We start from the raw sequence: 21,668 nt of genomic DNA on the forward strand, positions 1-21,668 counted from the left end.
ATATTCTCTATCCGCTAATGCCCCAACATTGAGAAATTCTTCGGGTCATGTTCACAAGTTCGAGGAGCAGGATTAGTCCATTTGGCCCATCTAATCTACTCCGCCATTCAATCATGGCTGATCTATCTTTCCCTCTCAGGCCCATACTCCTGCCTTCTTCCCATAACCCCTTGACACCCGTACTAATCAAGAATCATACCTGGTGAGTCAGACTCAGTGAGGTTTATTGGATATAAATCACCATTGTCTGAGCAACAACTTCAGAAAATCTACACTTCAGAAAATCTACTACTTCAAGTGGTGGTGATTGTACAAAGAGTAAAAATATACATTTAAAATAATGTATAAAGGAAACATTACAGCTTTTCCTCCTCGTGCAGTCCAACACGTCGTTCCTGTTGCTCTACAGCGAGCTATCCATTGCAAACTGGGCTGCATTCTGACCCTGTGCTTTGACCCCATCCGTTAGCACCGCTGCACACAGCTGACTGGGTCAAACGGACAACTCCAAGGGAGCCCAGAGGGCTAGTAGTGCAAAGAGTTTAGCCGCTCTCTTCATTGTTTCCACAGGGCTGTGGAGCCACCAGGGCCGACTCCTCTTCTGTCCTCCCCTCCGGCACTCTCATGTCCTTCAGAAGGACCTTGTGTAGACTCAAGGCCGAGGCGGTTACCGCAAACATGAGCGCAAACACGGCAATCACGAAGCTCTCTCCCAGCGTCGTCTGCATGGTTATCTTCTCAAATTTCTTCCTCCTCAGCTTTGACTTCACCTGGAAGTACAGGTAGGAGCACAACGCCAGTGACCCAATGTCCAGAATGGCTGAAAAACACAAGGACAAAACCATCTGAGGTTAGTTTAGTTTATAGTTTAGCTTAGCTTGATGAAGGGTCTCCACCCAAAACATCACCCAGTTCTTCTATCCAGAGATTCTTCTTCTCTGATCAAGAAGGCTCATCAGCGTCTCTTCTTCCTGAGGAGACTGAAGAAGGTCCATCTGTCTCCTCAGATCCTGGTGAACTTCTACCGCTGCACCATCGAGAGCATCCTTACCAACTGCATCACAGTATGGTATGGCAACTGCTCTGTCTCCGACCGGAAGGCATTGCAGAGGGTGGTGAAAATTGCCCAACGCATCACCGGTTCCACGCTCCCCTCCATTGAGTCTGTCCAAAGCAAGCGCTGTCTGCGGAGGGCGCTCAGCATCGCCAAGGACTGCTCTCACCCCAACCATGGACTGTTTACCTTCCTACCATCCGGGAGGCGCTACAGGTCTCTCCGTTGCCAGGCCAGCAGGTCGAGGAACAGCTTCTTTCCGGCGGCTGTTACTCTACTCAACAACGTACCTCGGTGACTGCCAATCACCAACCCCCCCGGACACTTATTATTATTTATTCAAATCATTTGCTATGTCGCTCTTCCAGGGAGATGCTAAATGCATTTCGTTGTCTCTGTACTGTACACTGACAATGACAATTAAAATTGAATCTGAATCTGAATCTGAGATGCTGCCTCTTCCGCTGAGTCATTCCAGCTTCTTGTGTCCATCTTTAGCTTAGCTTAACACATAGTTTACCTTAGTATAGTGTACTTTATAGTTTAGATTAGCATCTTTTATTTTATTGTTTAGCTTAGCATAATATATCTTATAGTTTAGCTTAGTTTGTTTATAGTTTGGCTTATAGGTTAGCTTCGTTTAGCTTATAGTCTTAGTTTAGTTTATAGTCTATCTCAGTTTAGTTTATAGTCTATCTCAGTTTAGTTTATAGTCTATCTCAGTTTAGTTTATAGTCTATCTCAGTTTAGTTTATAGTCTATCTCAGTTTAGTTTATAGTCTATCTTAGTTTAGTTTATAGTCCACCTTAGTTGCACTTATAGTCTAGCTTAAGGCCTAGCTCTAGCCTAGCGTGAGTCATCGTCACCATCCAGTACAGCTAGCGATCTCGAGGGGCAAGCGTTGGTTTATTTTTGTCACGTGTACCAGGCCAGGCGACTCTTTGTGTGCTGGTCACAGAAGTGGATCTGCAATCACGCATTACAATCGCTCTACTTTTTAAAATCTCTACTCCAACAGCGGCTTTAAATATGCTCACTAAACGCATTCCTTTATCCCGTATTTGTACACTTTGAATGGCTCAATTGTAATCAAATACTGTCTTACTGCGGCAGTTTAGCATGCAAAATTTTTAAATCTCTCCCTGCACGGGAGACCCGACCTTTTCTCGTCGGGTTTCCGTTATCGTTGGGGCTGCAACGAGGAGCGGCCTCCAACAGGAAGAGACCGGGGACTCTGGTGCCGACGACTCACCGTCGCCGTCGCGGGCTGGCCGAGTCCGGAGCGGTTGGAGCGGTGGAGGAGCGCTGCTGCTGCTGCTGCTGCGGCCCGACCGGAGAGTCGGAGGCTTCAGCGGCAGGTCTGTGGACGGCGGCACCGGGAGCCCGCGGGTCCCTGGAGGGAGACCGCTTTTCAGGGCTCTCGCAACGGTGACTTCCCCCGCCCAAGTTGCGGGGTTGAAGAGCTCCTGGAGCGGGGCCTACATCACCGCCCCGCGCGGCTTGGAATGGCCGCGGGACTCTGCGAGCGCACGCCGGGGGCTCCAACATCAAGACCCGGTGTGCGACCTCGCACCACCCGGCGTGGCTTTAATGGCCGCGGGACAATCGCCATCGCCAGCCGGGGGCTTTGACTTTGACTCTGACATCGGGGGGGGGGAGAGTGCAGTGGAGAGATAAGTTTATTTGGCCTTCCATCACAGCAATGTGATGGATGTTTATGTAAATTATGTTGTGTCTTGGGTCTATGTGTCTGTAATGTATGTACTTACAAACTTACAAAATTCTTAAGGGGTTGGACAGGCTAGATGCAGGAAGATTGTTTCCGATGTTGGGGAAGTCCAGGACAAGGGGTCACAGCTTAAGGATAAGGGGGAAATCCTTTAAAACCGAGATGAGGAGAACTTTTTTCACACAGAGAGTGGTGAATCTCTGGAACTCTCTGCCACAGAGGGTAGTTGAGGCCAGTTCATTGGCTATATTTAAGAGGGAGTTAGATGTGGCCCTTGTGGCCAAGGGGATCAGAGGGTATGGAGAAAAGGCAGGTACGGGATACTGAGTTGGATGATCAGCCATGATCATATTAAATGGCGGTGCAGGCTCGAAGGGCCGAATGGCACCTACTCCTGCACCTAATTTCTATGTATGGCTGCAGAAACGGCATTTCGTTTGGACCTCAAGGGGTCCAAATGACAATTAAATGTATCTTGTATCTTGTGAAAAAAAAAGCTTGTCACTGTACCTTCTGCCAAGCTAATTCATTTGACCAAAATGCTCCATTCAAGCTAGATCTATTTGTCTACGTTTGGCCAATATCCCTCCAAACATTTCCTATCCAAGATCCTAGTCAGAGTAGAAATAGGAGGATATTGCAGATGAATAAGTGGCTTGAAAAATGGTGCAAGGGAGAGGGATTCAAATTTCTAGGGCATTGGAACCAGTTCTGGGGGAGGTGGGACCAGTACAAACAGGACGGTCTGCACCTGGGCTGGAATGGAACCAATGTCCTTAGGGGAGTGTTTGCTAGTGCTGTCGGGGAGGATTTAAACTAATGTGGCAGGGGGATGGGTGCAAGAGCAGAAAGACAGAGGGGTGTAAAATGAGGGTAGAAGCAATAGGTAGCAAGGAGAAAAGTAAAAGTGGCAGGCAGACAAATCCAGGGCAGGGTCTGGGTGAGACCACACCTGCAGTATTGCATACAGTTTTGGTCTCCTAATCTGAGGAAAGACATTCTTGCCAGAGTACAGAGAAGGTTCACCAGACTGATTCCTGGGATGGCAGGACTTTCATATGAAGAAAGACTGGATAGACTCGGCTCGGCTAGATGCAGGAAGATTATTCCCGATGTTGGGGAAGTCCAGAACAAGGGGTCACAGTTTAAGGATAAGAGGGAAGTCTTTTAGGACCGAGGTGAGAAAATCATTTTTTACAGAGAGTGGTGAATCTGTGGAATTCTCTGCCACAGAAGGTAGTTGAGGCCAGTTCATCGGCTATATTTAAGAAGTTAGATGTGGCCCTTGTGGCTAAAGGGATCAGGGGGTATGGAGAAAAGGCAGGTATGGGATACTGAGTTGGATGATCAGCCATGATCATATGCAGAGAGAGAAAGATTTACACCTTCAACTTTTTTAGTCAGGGTGGTGAACTGTGAAATTATTTGCCACAGAAGGCGGTGGAGGCCAAAACCAGTGGATATATTTAATGAGGTTATGGGGAGAAGGCAGGAGAATGGGGTAAGGAGGGAGAGATAGATCAGCCATGATTGAATGGTGGAGTAGACTTGATGGGCCGAATGGCCTAATTCTGCTCCTATCACTAATGACCTTATGGTCAACTTGATGAGCATTCATTAGATATTGATTTGATGATGGAGTAGACAAAATGGAATCATTGTCAAATGGAAGGTTTTGGTTAATATATAGTTAATAGTAATTAGTTTACCTGTGTCCACTGTGAGATCTGCCTGCAATATTTGATTATTTTGCTCCCCACTGACACAAAGCTAACTGCTGTTATTTCTCACTCCTTCCATTGACAGACACCTGGTCCTAGATACACTGCTGTGTTACAGAGATTCTCGAAACATTAATCTGAGCATGTTTCTTCCTCTCCCACTTCCCTGAGACCATTAAGCAAATGTTCCATCTGGCTGGGATATTCTGCAGACACTTGGGATCTTCATTTGTAAACGCATTGTTAAATATATCTGCATTAAAAATTCAAGTGTCATTTTGATGAGGCATTTCAAATGCCTGAAATAAGCAGCAAAGTAACATTTAAATAGTATTTTCCTCAAGGTAGCGACAAATGAAAATTAAACCTAATCGTCCCAACTCTCTTGACGTGTACATGAGTTAATTATTTTGAGATAGCATTGCCAAGCCTGGTCTGAAGATCAGTCCAACACTTTGGCATCTCCCTGAATGGAATCCTAAAGGAAATATTTAGTCAGTAGTCACATACTTCAGTTGACAGCAGAACTCTTGGTATGTGTACTGAAGATTACATTCACTTGCTCCTTGTGTTCACTCCTTCACCAGATTTGATGCTGAAGTCACCTTTAGTTCCTTCCTACATTTTGTCTGCTCTACTGCAAAATCTCCTCAAGGTATGTCTACTTTGAAGAAGTTCTCCTCTCTCTCTGACGAGAGATCTGCATCATCCTCTCTTGCTGCTCCCCCTGTGATTCCTCCTACTCCACGACCATATTTTAACCCAGACTCAATATCACAGACTTTTTGCACATCTGTCCTTCATTAGTTCTACATCTCTCTAGATCACTGTCTATACCTCTCGTCCCCATCTCCCCTGACTCTCAGTCAGAAGAAAGCGAATGGCATGTTGGCCTTCATAACAAGAGGAGCTGAGTATAGGAGCAAAGAGGTCCTTCTGCAGTTGTACAAGACCCTAGTGGGACCACACCTGGAATATTGTGTGCAGTTTTGCTCCCCTAATTTGAGGAAGGACATTATTGCTATTGAGGGAGTGCAGCGTAGGTTTACAAGGTTAATTCCTGGTATGGCGGGACTGTCATATGCTGAGAGAATGGAGCGGCTGGGCTTGTACACTCTGGAGTTTAGAAGGATGAGAGGGAATCTTATTGAAACATATAAGATTATTAAGGGTTTGGACACGCTAGAGGCAGGAAACATGTTCCCGATGTAGGGGGAGTCCAGAACCAGGGGCCACAGTTTAAGAATAAGGGATAAGCCATTTAGTACGGAGACAAGGAAACACTTTTTCACACAGAGAGTTGTGAGTCTGTGGAATTATCTGCCTCAGAGGACGGTGGAGGCCGGTTCTCTGGATAGTTTCAAGAGAGAGCTAGATAGGGCTCTTAAAGATAGCGGAGTTAGTGGATATGGGGAGAAGGCAGGAACGGGGTACTGATTGAGGATGATCAGCCATGATCACATCGAATAGGGGTGCTGGGTCGAAGGGCCGAATGGCCTACGCCTGCACCTATTGTCTATTGTCTACCTGAAACATCACCTATTCCTTTTCTCCAGACATTCTGTCTGATCTGCTGAGTTACTCCAGTTTTTTGTGTCTAACTTTGGTTTAAACCAGCATCTGTAGTTCATTCTTACTCACTTTTAGTTTAGTTTAGTTTAGTTACAGCACAGAAACGGGCCCTTTGGCACAGAACCGGCGATCACCCCAACACCAGCACTATCCTACATACTAGGGACAATTTACAATATTTGCCGAAGCTAATTAACCTCCAAACCTGAACGTCTTTGTGGAGTGTGGGAGAAAACCGAAGCACCCAGCGAAAACCCACGCAGGTCACGGGGAGAACATACAAACTCCGTATAGACAGCATCCATAGTCAGGTTTGAACCTGAGTCTCTGGCGCTGTGAGGCAGCAACTCTACCACTGGGCCACTGTGCCACTTGTACTGTCTCCCTCACCATGATATTTATTCTGTTATAATGAATGAAAAGTTATAATGAATGAAAAGTTATTCTTTCCACTTTTTCATTACAGTCTTCCATGTGTTGGAATCACCGCGTGGGTCAGGCAGCCACATCTTCTGCATAGAAGGTGCTGTCAGACGCGCTGAGTTACTCTAGCACAGTGTGTACATCTTTATTTTTATTTATCCTGCACACTCATGGAATCACCAGCAATGGCTTCACTTTCTATTCCTTCAGAATCCTGCAAAGTACACACGGCCCTCTTTATTTTTGTTCTACTTACTGCCCAGGAGGACATGGGTGATATGGTGGGGCTGCCATAGAGTTGTTGCCTTGCAACACCAGAGAACAGGGTTCGATCCTGACTACGGGTGCTGCCAGTACGGAGTTTGTACATTCTCCCCGAGACCAGAAGGGTTTTCTCCGGGTGCTCCGGTTTCTTTCCACGCTCCGAAGACGTTCGGGGTTATGGGTTAATTGGCATTGGTAAAAATTGTAAATTGTCCCTAGTGCGTACGATAGTGCTAATGTACGGGGATCGCTGGTCGGTGCAGACTCAACGGGCCAAAGGGCTCAGTTACCACGCTGGGGTTGGACAGGCTAGATGCAGGAAGATTGTTCCCGATGTTGGGGAAGTCCAGAACAAGGGGCCACACACACAGTTTAAGGATAAGGGGGAAATCTTTTAGGACCGAGATGCGAAAAACATTTTTCACACAGAGAGTGGTGAATCTGTGGAATTCTCTGCCACAGAAGGTAGTTGAGGCCAGTTCATTGGCTATATTTAAGAGGGAGTTAGATGTGGCTAAAGGGATCAGGGGGTATAGAGAGAAGGCAGGTACAGGATACTGAGTTGGATGATCAGTCATGATCATATTGAATGGCAGTGCAGGCTCGAAGGGCCGAATGGCCTACTCCTGGCATCTATTTTTTATGTTTCTATGTTTCTATATATCTATAAACCAAGCAGGTGTTCAAGCGTTCGAAATGGGACTCAAAAATATTTGGACTTTGAGATGAGAGTGTCAGTTATACATACCACATGCCTACTTTACCAACCTATGCTACTTCGATGCTACTAATTTCAGAGATCTTTGGTCGCGTATACCAACGTGCCACCATTCCACAGTATTCCCTCGCACCCCACCAATTAACAGTGCAAAAAACTCAGCCACGCCCAATGCCCCAACACAAGGGGAGGATTGGAAGAAAAACAAAGGCAAATTAAACAATGAGAAGAAAAAGGAAGAGGGGGGTTACCCGTTATAAAATGTAACATAATTGGTATGTTAAACAACAGAGGATGCCTTGATCCCAAGAAGCTCAAAATGAAGGCCCCAAAGCCAGTCAGTATTCCGATGTAGCTGCAGGTGGCCATCACTATCAGGAGAGAGATTCCTTCATAGTTCATGACAGTATTCGGATCTGCAGAAGACAGTGGAGGGAACATGGGTTAGTTTGATTCAATAATCAAATATTTTTTTTTATTGAAGACAAAACAATGCACTACAATGCACAATCTTTTGTTCCTTTTTGAATCAAGCAGTTAAGAATTCCATTAAGATCTCTGCAACATTTTGCATGGCGGCACAGTGGTGCAGCGGTAGAGTTGCTGCCTTGCAACGCCAGAGACACGAGTTCATTCCTGACTACGGGTGCTGTCTGTACGGAGTTTGTACGCTCTCCCTGTGACCTTAGTGGGTTTTCTCCGATAGCTCTGGTTTCACCCCACACTCCAAAGACGTACAGGTTTTTAAGTTAATTCGCTTTGGTAAAAATTGTAAATTATCCCAAGTGTGCGTAGGACAGTGTTAGTGTGCCGTGTTAGTGTGATCGGCGGGAACTCAGTGTCTGTTTCTATGCTGCATCTCTGAACTAAATTAAACTCAAACCGCTCTTGGATTCTGGGATACCAGTCACTCACATGATGGACCTAGTGTTCACTATGACGAGTGCACCTTTAATTACAAATACCTGGGAAACAGCAGTAATGATAATATGCAATTGGGATAATTCCAGGCAATTCATTATATTATCAGTTTGCAACCTGTGAAAGGTGAATTTCCACGGCTTCCAACCATTGCTCGAGTGGGATCAATTTACTTTTATTCCAAAACTAAATAGATCCCACGTTTCTGTTGCTGCTGGCTGGGATTCCCATTCACCGCTACCCCATTGAGGACATTAGACATTGTCTATTGAGCTGATGTGCTACAAAGTTGAGAATGACATCCTGCACTCTCTATCAGTCTGAAGAAGGGCCTCGACCCGGAACGTCACCCATTCCTTCTCTCCAGAGATGCTGATTAATTAATGATTAATCGATCAATTTACAACAAACATTATGTTGATTTATATATTGGATTTTGATTTGGTTAAATCTCACGATAATCTCACGATAATCTTCTATGCATAACTAAAACTCTGATCTTGTGTCCTTCCGATTTGCACGTTTTTACTATTTGCGCAAAAACGGTACGCGATAGCGCTATGATTTTTCGTCAGCTCACTCACTGTTCTCCTGTGCTGCGAGTGCACCAGGTTTCGTTCCAATCGGTGGCTTATTGTAAAAGTTAGCAAGGTTTAAAAATCTTTAAAACCGCACATGCGCAGATTGATCTCCACTCCTGCCAGCCAGCGCCGCGCGGATTAGTCTCTTCTCCGTTCACTCTCCGGGACGGTCCACCCCTTCCTGCTCCATTGTGTCTTTACTGGAGCTGAGGGTGGCTGGCGGAGATCTCCAACTGGACTTAATTTTCAGAGGGACCAGAAGCGGCCCAGCCCTGTCCAGCCCGGCCCGGCCCGGCCCAGCCCAGCCCAGCCCAGCCCAGCCCGGTGCGGAGTCAGAGATGTCGCCAATATCGCAAACGGAAAGCGGAGACTCTGATCCCGGCGGAGAATGACCAGTGACCAGCGCCCGCTATGAGTCCTTATCGCACCACCAGCTCCAGCCCTTTCCCCTCTGGTCTCCTTCGCTGGCTACTGCCCCCTTCCCCGTGATATCCCCCACTCCCCCATGGCTCTTCACCCGTCTTTTATCCAAGCTCTCTCTCCCCCTCCCCCGCCCACTCACCCCCTCATACACCTCCTAGCCCACATACATACCCCCTCCCCTCCCACCCCCCACACCACCCTGTCACACACCCCACTTCGCTCCCCTCCCACACATGAAGAGGAGGGGGAGGGAGTGCTCAGGGATGAGGGGAAATGAGCCGCGCCTGTGCAGTTAGGGGCTATGGGCGAGTGGTGGAATATTGCATTGGGGGAACGGGTTGCGTTGGGGGAAACGGGTGAGTGGTGGAATATTGCGTTGGGGGAACGGGTTGCGTAGGGGGACCAGGCCTCCCATGTGACCGTGGGACCCAACGGGTTCCACTTCGTCTAGTATATGTTTTAGAACAACAGTTACTGACAATATGAAGTAAACACAGAATAATCTGGAAATGCATAAGATCTGAGGCAGCATCTGTGGAGAGAGCGAGGAAGCGAGTTCATATTTCAGGCAAATGTTTCCTCACCAAAATATCTAGAATTGACCAGAAATTTGCTCTAAGCACAATGCCACAATGAAGGGACTATTATTAGTTCATTCGTTTAGTTTATTGTCATGTGTACCGAGGTACAGCAAAAAGCTTTTGTTGCGTGCTAACCAGTCAGCAGAAAGACAATACATGATTACAATTGAGCTATCCACAGTGTATAGATACATGGTAAAGGGAATAATGTGAGGAATGTTCAGTGCAGAATGGTTCAGTTGCCTGATAAGAGCTGGGAAGAAACTGTCCCCGAATCTGGAGTAATGTGTTTTCACACTTCTATACCTCTTGCCTGTTGGGAGAATACCTATTGCCCTATGGTTTGGTGACCTCGTATAACAGATAATTTATTGTATTAGTGTATATTTGTTTATTTATTGTGTTGTTAGTTTAATGTGCCTGTAAAGCTGCAACAAGAGTGTGGACAAGAAAGAATGTCATTGTTCGGGTGCCAGGACATTGTACAATTGACACTGACTCTTGCTTTTGAAATATGAATTGCTTCTGACCTAAGCATCTCCCTCTGCCAGAAATTTGTTGGCCAACAGAAATAAAGTGCTATGTTATGTTAATGGTTATTAAAACGTAATACGTTAAAATTAGTTAAAATTTCTCAATTTCTCATTTGCGGACTTGAACAAATTGCAGCGCTGTAGATGTAGCCCAGTCCATCAGAGAGACCAAACTTCCCACCACTGACTCCATCTATACTTCATGCTGCAGCGGGAGAGCACCCAACATTCTTAACCCAACATTATCGACTTTCCCATCCCCAACATTCCTTCTCCTCTCCACTCATAGAAAACATAGCCCCCTCATCCTTCTAAATTCCAGTGAATATAAGCCCAGTCGACCCATTCTTTCAGCATATGCTATTCCCGCCATCCCGGGAATTAACCTGGTGAACTTATGCTGCACTCCCACAATAGCAAGAATGTCCTTCCTGAAATTAGGAACCTAAAACTGCACTCCCACTGGGAAAGGGTACAAAACACTTGAAAGCAAGTGCACCAGATTCAGGATAGCCTCTTCCCCTCTGTTACCTGACTTCTGAAGACCTTCCATAAGCTAGGATACAATCCCGACTTTCCGCCTACCTCATTGCAGATACTGGACTTTTTCTCTGGAACTGTTCTGCTACAATGCTAAGAAACTATTTTCTGAACACTGGTACTTTTCTCTTCGCTCTACCTGTTGTACTTACGGTGGCACAGTGGCGCAGCGGTAGAGTTGCTGCTTTACAGCTCCAGAGAACCGAGCGATTCTGATTATGGGTGCTGTCTGTACGGAGTTTGTACCTTCTCCCTGTGACCACCTGGGTTTCCTCCGGTTTCCTCCCGCACTCCACAATGCCGTACAGGTTTGTAGGTTAATTGGCTTTGGCAAATTTGTAAATTGTTCCTAGTGTGTAGGATAGTGTTAGTGTGCGGGGATCATTGGTCGGTGTGTGCTAGGTGAGCCCCACACTGTACCTCTAAAGTAAAGCCTAAAGTCGTTTTGTGTACAGCTTGATTGTACTCATGTATAGTATTATCCAACTTGATTGACTAAAAACACGCAAATAAAAACTTTTGACCGTATCACACTATGTGACAATAATGATAATAAACCAAACCAAACGTTGCAAAATCTGGTTTGTTTTTCCCCCAAAGTAAATGAGTTTGGACCCGTGTACAGGAATTAGCTTGTCCATGACATCAGACGACACACAGCTGCTATGAAGATACAAAGAAATACAGATGCTGGAACACAAAGTGCTGGAGAAATTCAGTGGGTCAGTCAGCATCTGTGGAGGGATTGGATAGGCACGGTGGTGCAACGGCAGAGTTGCTGCCTTAAGGGGCTGTCCCACTGCGGCGACCTAATCCGTGAGTTCAGAAGAGTTCGCCCTCGACTCATACTCGCAGCATGGTCGACACGAGGTCCTGGGAGGTCTTTGTAATTCTTGAGAATGATTGATGCTTGAGAGTAGTCCCTGCGCACTCGAGGCCTCAGCTAGGTCGCGGCGTATTTTTCAACATGCTGAAAAATGGCTGCGAGTAAAAAAAGGTTGCCGTGGAAAAAAATCTATACTTTTTTTACTCGTAGGTTTAGTCGAGGTAGGTCGTAGTAGTTTGTCATGTTATTCATAGGTAATCGAGGGTAGTTAAAGGAAATCAAGCGTAGTTGAAAGTAAAGCTCGTTGAGAAAAAAAAGGTAAGTAAAGCGACCGGTGATGTTAAATGGCGGCTAAACTTAAAGTTGAAAGTTGTCGGGCTTCTTAAAAATGTTTCCACTCCTTCTCCACACCTTCTCACTTCTTCTCTCCCCGCTCTCTAAATTAAGTGTGTGTGTGTGTGTGTGTGTGTGTGTGTGTGTGTGTGTGTGTGTGTGTGTGTGTGTGTGTGTGTGTGTGTGTGTGTGTGTGTGTGTGTGTGTGTGTGCGCGTGCTCGCGTTGCGTGCATGTGTGCGTGTGTGTGTGTGGTGTGTGTGTGTGTGTGTGTGTGTGTGTGTGTGTGTGCGTGTGTCTCGCAGTTACATCGCTGACGGTCCATCCAGCTAGAGGTTTTTCAGGCGAGTGCCTTTGAGCTTGATGGTCGAAGACAGTCGCTGAGATGTCGCGTTAGTGGGACAGGAAACCACTAGTGTGGGAGGAAACGGAAGATCTCAGGGAAAACCCATGCGGTCACGGGAAGAACATACAAACTCCGTACAGACAGCACACATAGTCAGGATGTAACCCGGGTCTCCGGTGCTCTAACATAGCAACTCTACTGCTGCTCCACCATGCTGCCCGGGTGTACCACCACATACAGGAACAGCTTCTTCCCCTCCATTACTAGGCTTCTAAACAGTTGTTCCATATGCTCAGGTGCTGTTCAATTCACCTCTACCCCATTGAGGACGTTGAACTTGATCTATGGAACTACGATGTGTCACAATGTTGAGAACTATATTTTGCACTCCGTATCTTCCCTTTGCTCTATTCATTGTACTTGACTTTGATTTGATTGTATCTGATCTGTTTGGATCACATGCAACACAATAGCTGTAGAAACCCTTTGGATTTACAATACTACACATTTACAATATTACACATAGTCAGGTTCTAACCCGGGTCTCCGGTGCTCTAACGTAGCAACTCTACGCTATTAAAGCCATTCCCCAGCTTCTTTGCTTCAATGTATAACTTAAACATCTTCCCTTTGTCGTTGTACGTTGTATCCTTTCTCTGGTGAATACCGAAGAAAAAAAATATTCCAAGATACATGTGACAATAATAAACCTAAGCCTATTGCTGATGTCACTGAGACTTGATTAGTACGGCTGTCAGGGGTTATGGGGAGAAGGCAGGTGAATGGGGTTGATAGAGGAAGATAGATCAGCCATGATTAAATGGCAGAGTAGACTTGATGGGCCGAATGGCCTAATTCTGTTCTTAGAACTTATGAACATGACATGGTTGAAAAATGGGCAAGACTTGCAACTTAATTTTCTGGTGAGATAGCTGGGAATGAAAAAGGGGAAGACATATTGCACTGTTAGTCAAAGGGATACATTACTTCCCTTTTAAGAGAGGATATAGAATCAGAGTCATACAGCTCGGATACAGGCTATTTGGCCCAATTTGCCCATGCTGACCAAGATGCCTCATCTACACTAGTCCCACCTGCCTGCATTTGGCCCATATCCCTCTAAAACCTGTCCTATCCATGCACCCATCCAAATGTCTTTTAAATGTTGTTATAATACCTGCCTCAATTATCTCTTCTGACAGTTCAGTCCATATACCCACCATCCTTTGTGTGAAAAAGTTTTCCCTTCAGGTCTTTCCCCTCTCGCCCTAAACCTATGTCCTCCGTTTCCTAATTCCCATAATCTGGGTAAAAGACTTTGTGCATTCATCTAAAATGGCTCCTCAAATTAGTCCATATGGTAAGCTATTAGCAAGGGGAAAGGGTGTAGCTGCTTTGAAGGGTGTGTATTACCGACCTCGCAGCAGACATGGGGAGGTAATCACAGATATGTAGGCAAATATCAGGGAGATATAAGAAAAAAATAGGATTATACAACAGAATTTCAATTTCCCAAATACCATTTTTTTAGGTATGTTAAGGAGAGCCTTCACATGCAGTTTGTTGATAGACCAACAAGGGATAGAGCATTACTGAACTTTATCTAGTGGGTGTGGAGAGAGTAAACCTGAACATATTTGTCTCCTTTTCGGAAGAGGGTAAAACTAGAGCACACAGGTTTAGGTAAGGGGGAATATGAGGAAATCCTTCTTCATCCAGAGACTGGTAAGTACCTGAAATACACTGCTGATAGCGTGCATGAAGCAGGTTTGTAGAGAACATTTAAAGAATTGGCTAGATGAGCATCTAAACATCTACAGATGCTTCTAGAATGCTTCTACAAAGCATTTTATCGGGATGCTTCACTTGGTTTGGGAACAGCTCCATCCAAGACCGCAAAGAATTGTAGAGAATTGTGGACGCAGCCCAGACCATCACACAAACCAACTTCCCTTCTACTGAATCCATTTATACCTCACGCTGCCTCGGCAAGGCCAGCAGCATAATCAAGGACGAGTCGCACCCTGGCCACTCCCTCTTCTCCCCTCTCCCATCAGGCAAAAGGTATAGAAGTGTGAAAACACACACCACAAGATTCAGGAACAGTTTCTTCCCAGCTGTTATCTGGCAACTGAAACATCCTACCACAACCAGAGAGCAGTGCTGAACTACTATCTATCTCTTTGGTGACCCTCAGATTATCCTCGACTAGACTTTGCTGGCTTTACTTTCCACTAAACATTATTCGCTTATCATGTATCTACACGCTGTAAATGGCCTGATTGTAATCATGTATTATCTTTCTGCTGGCTACATAGCACACAACAAAAGCTTTTCACTGTATGTTAGTACACATGACAATAAACTAAACTGAAACTGAAACTGAAAAAAGCGCCCACTTCCAGAATCAGGGACAGTTTCTTTCCCAGTTGTTTTCAGGCAACTGAACCATCCTACCAACAACTAGAGAGCAGTCCATACAGTGGATTGCAAAAGTATTCATACCCCTTGAACTTTTCCACATTTTGTCACGTTACAATTCAAGCCTTTATGGAAGAGTGGCAAGAAGTTTAGGTGGACGGCCATGTCTTGGTAGGTTTGCAGTTGTGCCATACTCTTTCCATTTTCGGATGATGGATTGAACAGTGCTCCGTGAGATGTTCAAAGCTTGGGATATTTTTTTATAACCTAACCCTGCTTTAAACTTCTCACAAACTTTATCCCTGACCTGTCTGGTGTGTTCCTTGGGCATCATGATGCTGTTTGTTCACTAATGTTCTCTAACAAACCTCTGAGGCCTTCACAGAACAGCTGTATTTATACTGAGATTAGATTATACACAAGTGGACTCTATTTACTAATTAGGTGACTTCTGAAGGCAATTGGTTACATTGGATTTTATTTAGGGGTATCAGAGTAAAGGGAGCTGAATACTTTTGCATGCCACACTTTTCAGTTTTTTATTTGTAAAAAAATTTGAAAACCATGTATCATTTTCCTTCCACTTCACAATTATGCGCCACTTTGTGTTGGTCTATCACATAAAATCCCAATAAAATTCATTTACGTTTGTGGTTGTAACGTGACAAAATGTGGAAAGGTTCAAGGGGTATGAATACTTTTGCAAGCCACTGTAGCTACTGTCTACCTCATTGGTGACCCTCCGGATCAGGCCCAAAAGACTTGCAGCTGTAATTGCAGCGAAAGGTGGTTCTACAAAGTATTGACTCAGGGGGGCTGAATACTTTTGCACGCCACACTTTTCAGTTTTTTATTTGTAAAAAATTTTGAAAACCATGTATCATTTTCCTTCCACTTCACAATTATGCGCCACTTTGTGTTGGTCTATCTTCAATCGGACTTTACCTTGCACTAAACGTTATTCCCTTCATCATGTATCTGAATACTGTTGGCGGCTCAATTATAATCATGTATTGCCTTTCCGCTGACTGGTTAGCACGCAACAATACCATACCTTGATACACATGACAATAACTGTACCAAACTAAACTAAACAGAGAAGAGTGTGGACCAAGTGCTTATTATGCGTAGGAAGGAACTGCAGATGCTGGTTTAAACTGAAGATAGACACAAAAAGTTGGAGTAACTCAGCGGGACAGGCAGCATCACTGGAGAGAAGGAATGGGTTACGGTTCGGGTCAAGACCGTTTCTTCCGACCTGAAACGTCACCCATTCATTCTCTCCAGCGGTGCTTAATATGGATGGGTGACCACTGGTTGGTGTAGACGGGTTGACTGGAATGACCCGTTTCCATGCTGATTGATTCTATGATCTACTGACCGGTGGTGACACATCATCAGAGTTGCAAGGTCAGCCCACTCGTATCACAAATTAACCAAATGGGCTTTCTGAATATATCTCTAACTTACCCCTTACAATCTAGACCACGTATGTAGGAATAGGAAAGAATGACTGTGCAACAAACCATACCGTCTCAGCCTCATGCCCACAATAGGTGTTCCCGTGTCAGATTTAGCAACAGATTTGACACACCGCTCATTTGACCCAGGATAAAACCAGATGCGTCGGAAGAAAAGGTGACGAGGAGCATCAAAGTACATTACATTGTATCCATCACAGCTAAACTCACTTTTACTTTCACACCATCCTACTCAGCAGTGTTCATGGCTCCCTTTGATGTATGGTTAACCCAAGTGACCTTCCACTTGACTGAAATTTGATCTCAGAAGGTATTTGGAAAGTCCCTCCACATATCTCCCAGCCTAAGGCAAAGGGTTTGCAAATTAATGTAGACCCAGCTTCATTTAATATGAAGATAGACACAAAATGCTGGAGTAACTCAGCGGGACAGGCAGCATCTCTGGAGAGAAGGAATGGGTGACGTTTTGGGTCGAGACTCTTCTTCAGACCGATGGGTGATGAAAGGCAACGGCAAGACGTTGTTATTAACACAGTGGCACAGCGGTAGAGTTGCTGCCTTACAGAACCAGAGACCATCACACAAACCAACCTCGATCAGGGTTCGATCTAGATGTACTAGAGCAGTGGTTCTCAACCTTTTTTCAGTGATGTACCCCCTGTGAAATATTTTTTCAGCCAAGTACCCCATAACCAGCGCAAAGTATTTTTGGTTGAAAAAAGACTTAAAACAGAACACTGTGCCATCAGTGCCTGATTTATTAAACTTTGGAACTGATAGACTCTAAACCATTGGTCCTGTCTCTCACTTTGCTGTTCTCCTGCCTGTCCTGTCCACTAAATTTGCTTTATTTGACTACGATACCTGCCCCCCAACTTCTCTTCTGCCTCATTTATGCATGGGACCCTCTGCCTCAAGAGTAGTGCTAGCAAATCTCCCTCCCAGGATATTTGTTCCCCTCCAGTTTAGATGTGACCGTGAGGGGGGATAGATTGAGGAGTTAAGTCACAGGGAGACTGTTGCATCGGCACTCAGAAACGATCTTGACCAGGTGACATAACAGTGGAAAAAATTTTTGGTTATAGTGAACACAACTCCATAAGTTTTTAGATTATTTAAAACGGGGAGGAGGCTGGACCTTGCGGGGAGGTACTGCATTGGGTTGCTGCCTGGCTTGCTGAGTCTTTCCAGTGACATACAGAAAGTACAGCAGCCGGGCCACCAAAGGAAATGCCGCTGAACGTTTCAATCCCGGGGTGAGACACTCGGCGGTGACGCCTCCCCGGTGCTGAGTTTCCCGAGGTCCACTTGCAAGGTGAGCTGCAGTACGATGTGGGCGGATGTGGAGCAGAGCCTCAGTGAGCCCGGGCTGGCTGCGATGGCCGTGGAGGCGGAGGCGGGGGCAGCGCAGCGCCGGGGGGAGCCGGCGTCCCGCTGAGCCGGCGGGCGGCAGCAAGAGAGGATGAACAGGAAGAGTGTAGGCCTATATTTAAAAATCTCACGTACCCCCTGGAATGCCTTCACGTACCCCCAGGGGTACGCGTACCCCCATTTGAGAACCACTGTACTAGAGGACAGAGGACCTAGGGTGCCGGAGGAACTGAAGGAAATTCACATTAGTAAGGAAATGGTGTTGGGTAGACAGATGGGACTGAAGGCTGATAAATCCCCAGGGCCTGCTGGTCTGCATCCCAGGGTACTCAAGGAGGTGGCTCTAGAAATTGTGGATGCATTGGTGATTATTTTCCAATGTTCTATACATTCTGGATCAGTTCCTGTGGATTGGAGGGAAGTTAATGTTATCCCACTTTTTAAGAAAGGAGGGAGAGAGAAAGCAGGGAATTATAGACCAGTTAGCCTGACATCAGTGGTGGGATAGATGCTTGAATCAATTATGAAAGATGAAATAGCGGCACATTTGGATAGCAGTAACAGGATCGGTCCAAGTCAGCATGGATTTACAAAGGGGAAATCATGCTTGACAAATCTTTTGGAATTTTTTGAGGCTGTATCAAGTAAAATGGACAAGGGAGAGCCAGTGGATGTAGTGTATCTGGACTTTCAGAAAGCATTTGATAAGGTCCCACATAGGAGATTAGTGGGCAAAATTAGAGCACATGGTATTGGGGGTAGGATATTGACATGGATAGAAAATTGGTTGGCAGACAGGAAACAAAGAGTAGGAATTAACGGGTCCCTTTCAGATCGGCAGGCAGTGACTAGTGGGGCATCGCAAGGCGGTGCTGGGACCGCAGCTATTTACAACATACATTAATGATCTAGATGAATGACTTCAAAGTAACCTTAACAAATTTGCAGACGAATGACACAAAGCTGGGTGGGAGTGTGAGCTGTGAGGAGGATGCTATGAGAATGCAGGGTGACTTGGACAGGCTGGGTGAGTGGGCAGATGCATGGCAGATGCAGTATAATGTGAATAAGTGTAAGGTTAGCCACTTTGGAGGCAAGAACGTGAAGACAGATTATTAACTGAATGGTGTCCATCTGCAGTTGTACAGGGCTTTGGTGAGACCACACCTGAAGTATTGTGTGCAGTTTTGGTCCCCTAATTTGAGGAAGGACATTCTTGCCATTGAGGGAGTGCAGCGCAGGTTCACGAGGTTAATTCCCGGGATGGCGGGACTGTCAGATGATGAAAGAATGGAGCGACTGGGCTTGTATTCACTGGAATTTAGAAGGATGAGAGGCACCCCTGTCACACAGGAGGCTTTGCCCCCCCAACGCAATATTCCACCCAATAGCTCACCCATAGCCCCCAACTGTAAAGGCACAGCTCATTGCCCCTCATCCGTAGCACTCTCATCTCCTCCACTTCACCCTTTCTTCTTTCCCCTATCCTCCTCCCCTCCCCAATCCCTCCCCCAACTCTCTCCTCTCTTTTCCCCTACCCTCAGTCACTCTCCTCCCTCCATAACTCCTCTCCCTTCCCTACTCCCCTCCTCTCCCTCTATCTCCTTCCCCAAACTCCCTCCTCATCTCCCCAGGATCCTCACCTTGCCCTATCCCCCCATTATCCCTTGTGTGCCCCGGAGGAGCATCAGCCGTTGGCGCCCTCAGAGCCAGGTCTCGGATCCTCGGATCGGCCCGGAAGCACCAGCAGCTGTGGCCGCACGGACGTGTGGGCGGGGGAGGGGGTAAAGACGGGGAAAGAGCCATGGGGAAGAGGGGGTTATCACGGAGGAGAGGGGGCAGGAGCCAGTGAGGGGGACCAGAGGGAAAGGGGCTGGAGCTGTGGGGCATTGCGATGGTGGTGCGTTTGGGATTCACAGCGGGCGCTGGATGCTCTCCTTTGCCGGGATCAGACTCTCCGCTTTCTGTTTGGCGACATTTCCGACTGGGCCGTTTCCTGTCCCTCTGAAAATTGTGTCCGGTTGGAGAGCTCCGCCGGCTACCCGCAGCGTCCCTCAACTCCAGTAAAGACGCGATGGCGCTGGAAGGGGCGGACCGTCCCAGGGAGTGAGAGGAGAGACCAATTGGCGCGGCGCTGACTGGCAGGAGAGGACATCGATCTGCGCATGCACGGTTTTTACGATTTTTAAACCTCGCTAACTTTTACAATATACCACCAATCGTAACGAAACTTGTTGCACTCGCAGCTCAGGAGAACGGTGAGTGAGCTGACCAGAAATTGCAGCTCTCTCGCGTACCGTTCTTGCACAATTAGAAAAACAGCGCAAACCGAAGGAGCACAAGATCAGCGTTTTAGTTATGTACTAGACTAAGTTGGACTAAGTTACTAGTATGGACATTGTGGGCCGAATGGATTCTTGGGCTGGCGGCTCAGTCACTCACGGCTGGTGGACTGGCAGTTGACTCACGGCAATTCCTTGAAATTTCACTTCAAGCAGGGTGCAAGGCCACCAAATTCAAGTAATTTCATAACATTTCAAGCAGGATGCAAGGCCACTAAAGACAGCGAGTCGTGACGTCTCCCACCTCCATCTTGCAGGCTGAGCCACGCCCACACTTCTGGGTTTTATAGTCCCTCCCCCTCCCACCAGAAGGGGTGTGGCCTTCATGGCGTGCGTGACAGGAGAGAGAATCTCAACATTTTTTAAACACTAATAACTTATTTATTTTTCATCAATGGGAAAAATCCTCGGCACCTGATGAGCGGAGGGGGATTCTGAGAAAGATGGCCAAAAATCACAGCCGTACGTGGCAGCGTTCTTTCTAAAATCAATATAAAGCGCAAACAGGAAGTGGTCAAGATTAGACTTGTAATTATATAGAAGGTAAGGTAAGGCAGCTTTAATTAGGCAAGGCAACTTTAATTAGGCAAGGCAACTTTAATTAGGCAAGGCAACTTTCATTGTGATGGTATTTCAGTCACAGTCACAGAGAATCCTTCAGTGGGGTGAACCCTCGAAAAGCACCTGGTATACCCAGTCATGTTCTAAAAACCTGTGTGGACCAACTGGCTGGAGATTTTACGGACATTTTCGACCTCTCACTTCTGAGGCCTGAGGTTCCCACCGGTTTTAAATGGGCATCAATTATACCAGTGCCCAAGATGAGCAAGGTGACGTGCCTCAGTGACTATCGACCAGTGGCACTAACGCCGGTGGTGATGAAGTGCTTTGAGAGGTTGATCTTGGCGCAAATCAACTCCTACCTCGACAAAAACCTGGACCCACTGCAGTTCAATTACCGCCACAACAGGTCAACGGTGGATGCGATCTCGCTGGCTCTCCACTCCGCTATGTACCACTTGGGACAACAAAAACTCATATGTCAGGCAGTTATTCATTGATTATAGCTTGGCATTTAATACAATCATCCCCTCCAAGCTGGTTACCAATCTCGCAGAACTTGGTCTCTGCGCATCCCTCTGCAATTGGATCTTCGATTTCCTCATTCACAGACCAGTCTGTTCGTATTGGTGGAAATGTGTCAGCCTCGATAACAATCAGCATGGGAGCACCTCAAGGCTGCCTGCACTCACTCTATACTCAAGGCAACTTTAATTAGGCAGCACACAGCTTTAGCATTTCCAAACCAAAGATACACAGATACTTTAGCATTTCCAAACTATATTTTCAAACCACATTCAAATCACAGCTCAGACGGAGGGACGCGACCCTCTCACTCCCCATCTTGCAGAGATGACTGAGACTTCCGGGTTCCATAGTCCCCTCCCAGAAGGGGCGTGGCTGCGTCATCAAGTTCACTGACAACAC

The 21,668-nt window shown here is 46.3% G+C and overlaps 1 protein-coding gene across 1 annotated transcript in view; it reads right to left on the reverse strand.

The window, feature by feature from the left end:
- Positions 1-210: 210 nt before the first annotated feature.
- The window catches only part of LOC129704641 (transmembrane protein 127), a 34,075-nt gene continuing 12,617 nt past the window's right edge, over positions 211-21,668 (reverse strand). Inside the window, exons 2-3 of the mRNA XM_055647944.1 lie at positions 7,734-7,898; positions 211-820 (exon numbers count right to left, since the gene is read on the reverse strand). Of these exons, the coding sequence (XP_055503919.1) occupies positions 543-820; positions 7,734-7,898 (443 nt within the window). The 3' untranslated portion in view covers positions 211-542. The remainder of the gene's footprint in view (positions 821-7,733; positions 7,899-21,668) is intronic.

The sequence above is a fragment of the Leucoraja erinacea genome, chromosome 1, assembly GCF_028641065.1.
Source record: "Leucoraja erinacea ecotype New England chromosome 1, Leri_hhj_1, whole genome shotgun sequence".
Classification (NCBI taxonomy): Eukaryota; Metazoa; Chordata; class Chondrichthyes; order Rajiformes; family Rajidae; genus Leucoraja; species Leucoraja erinaceus.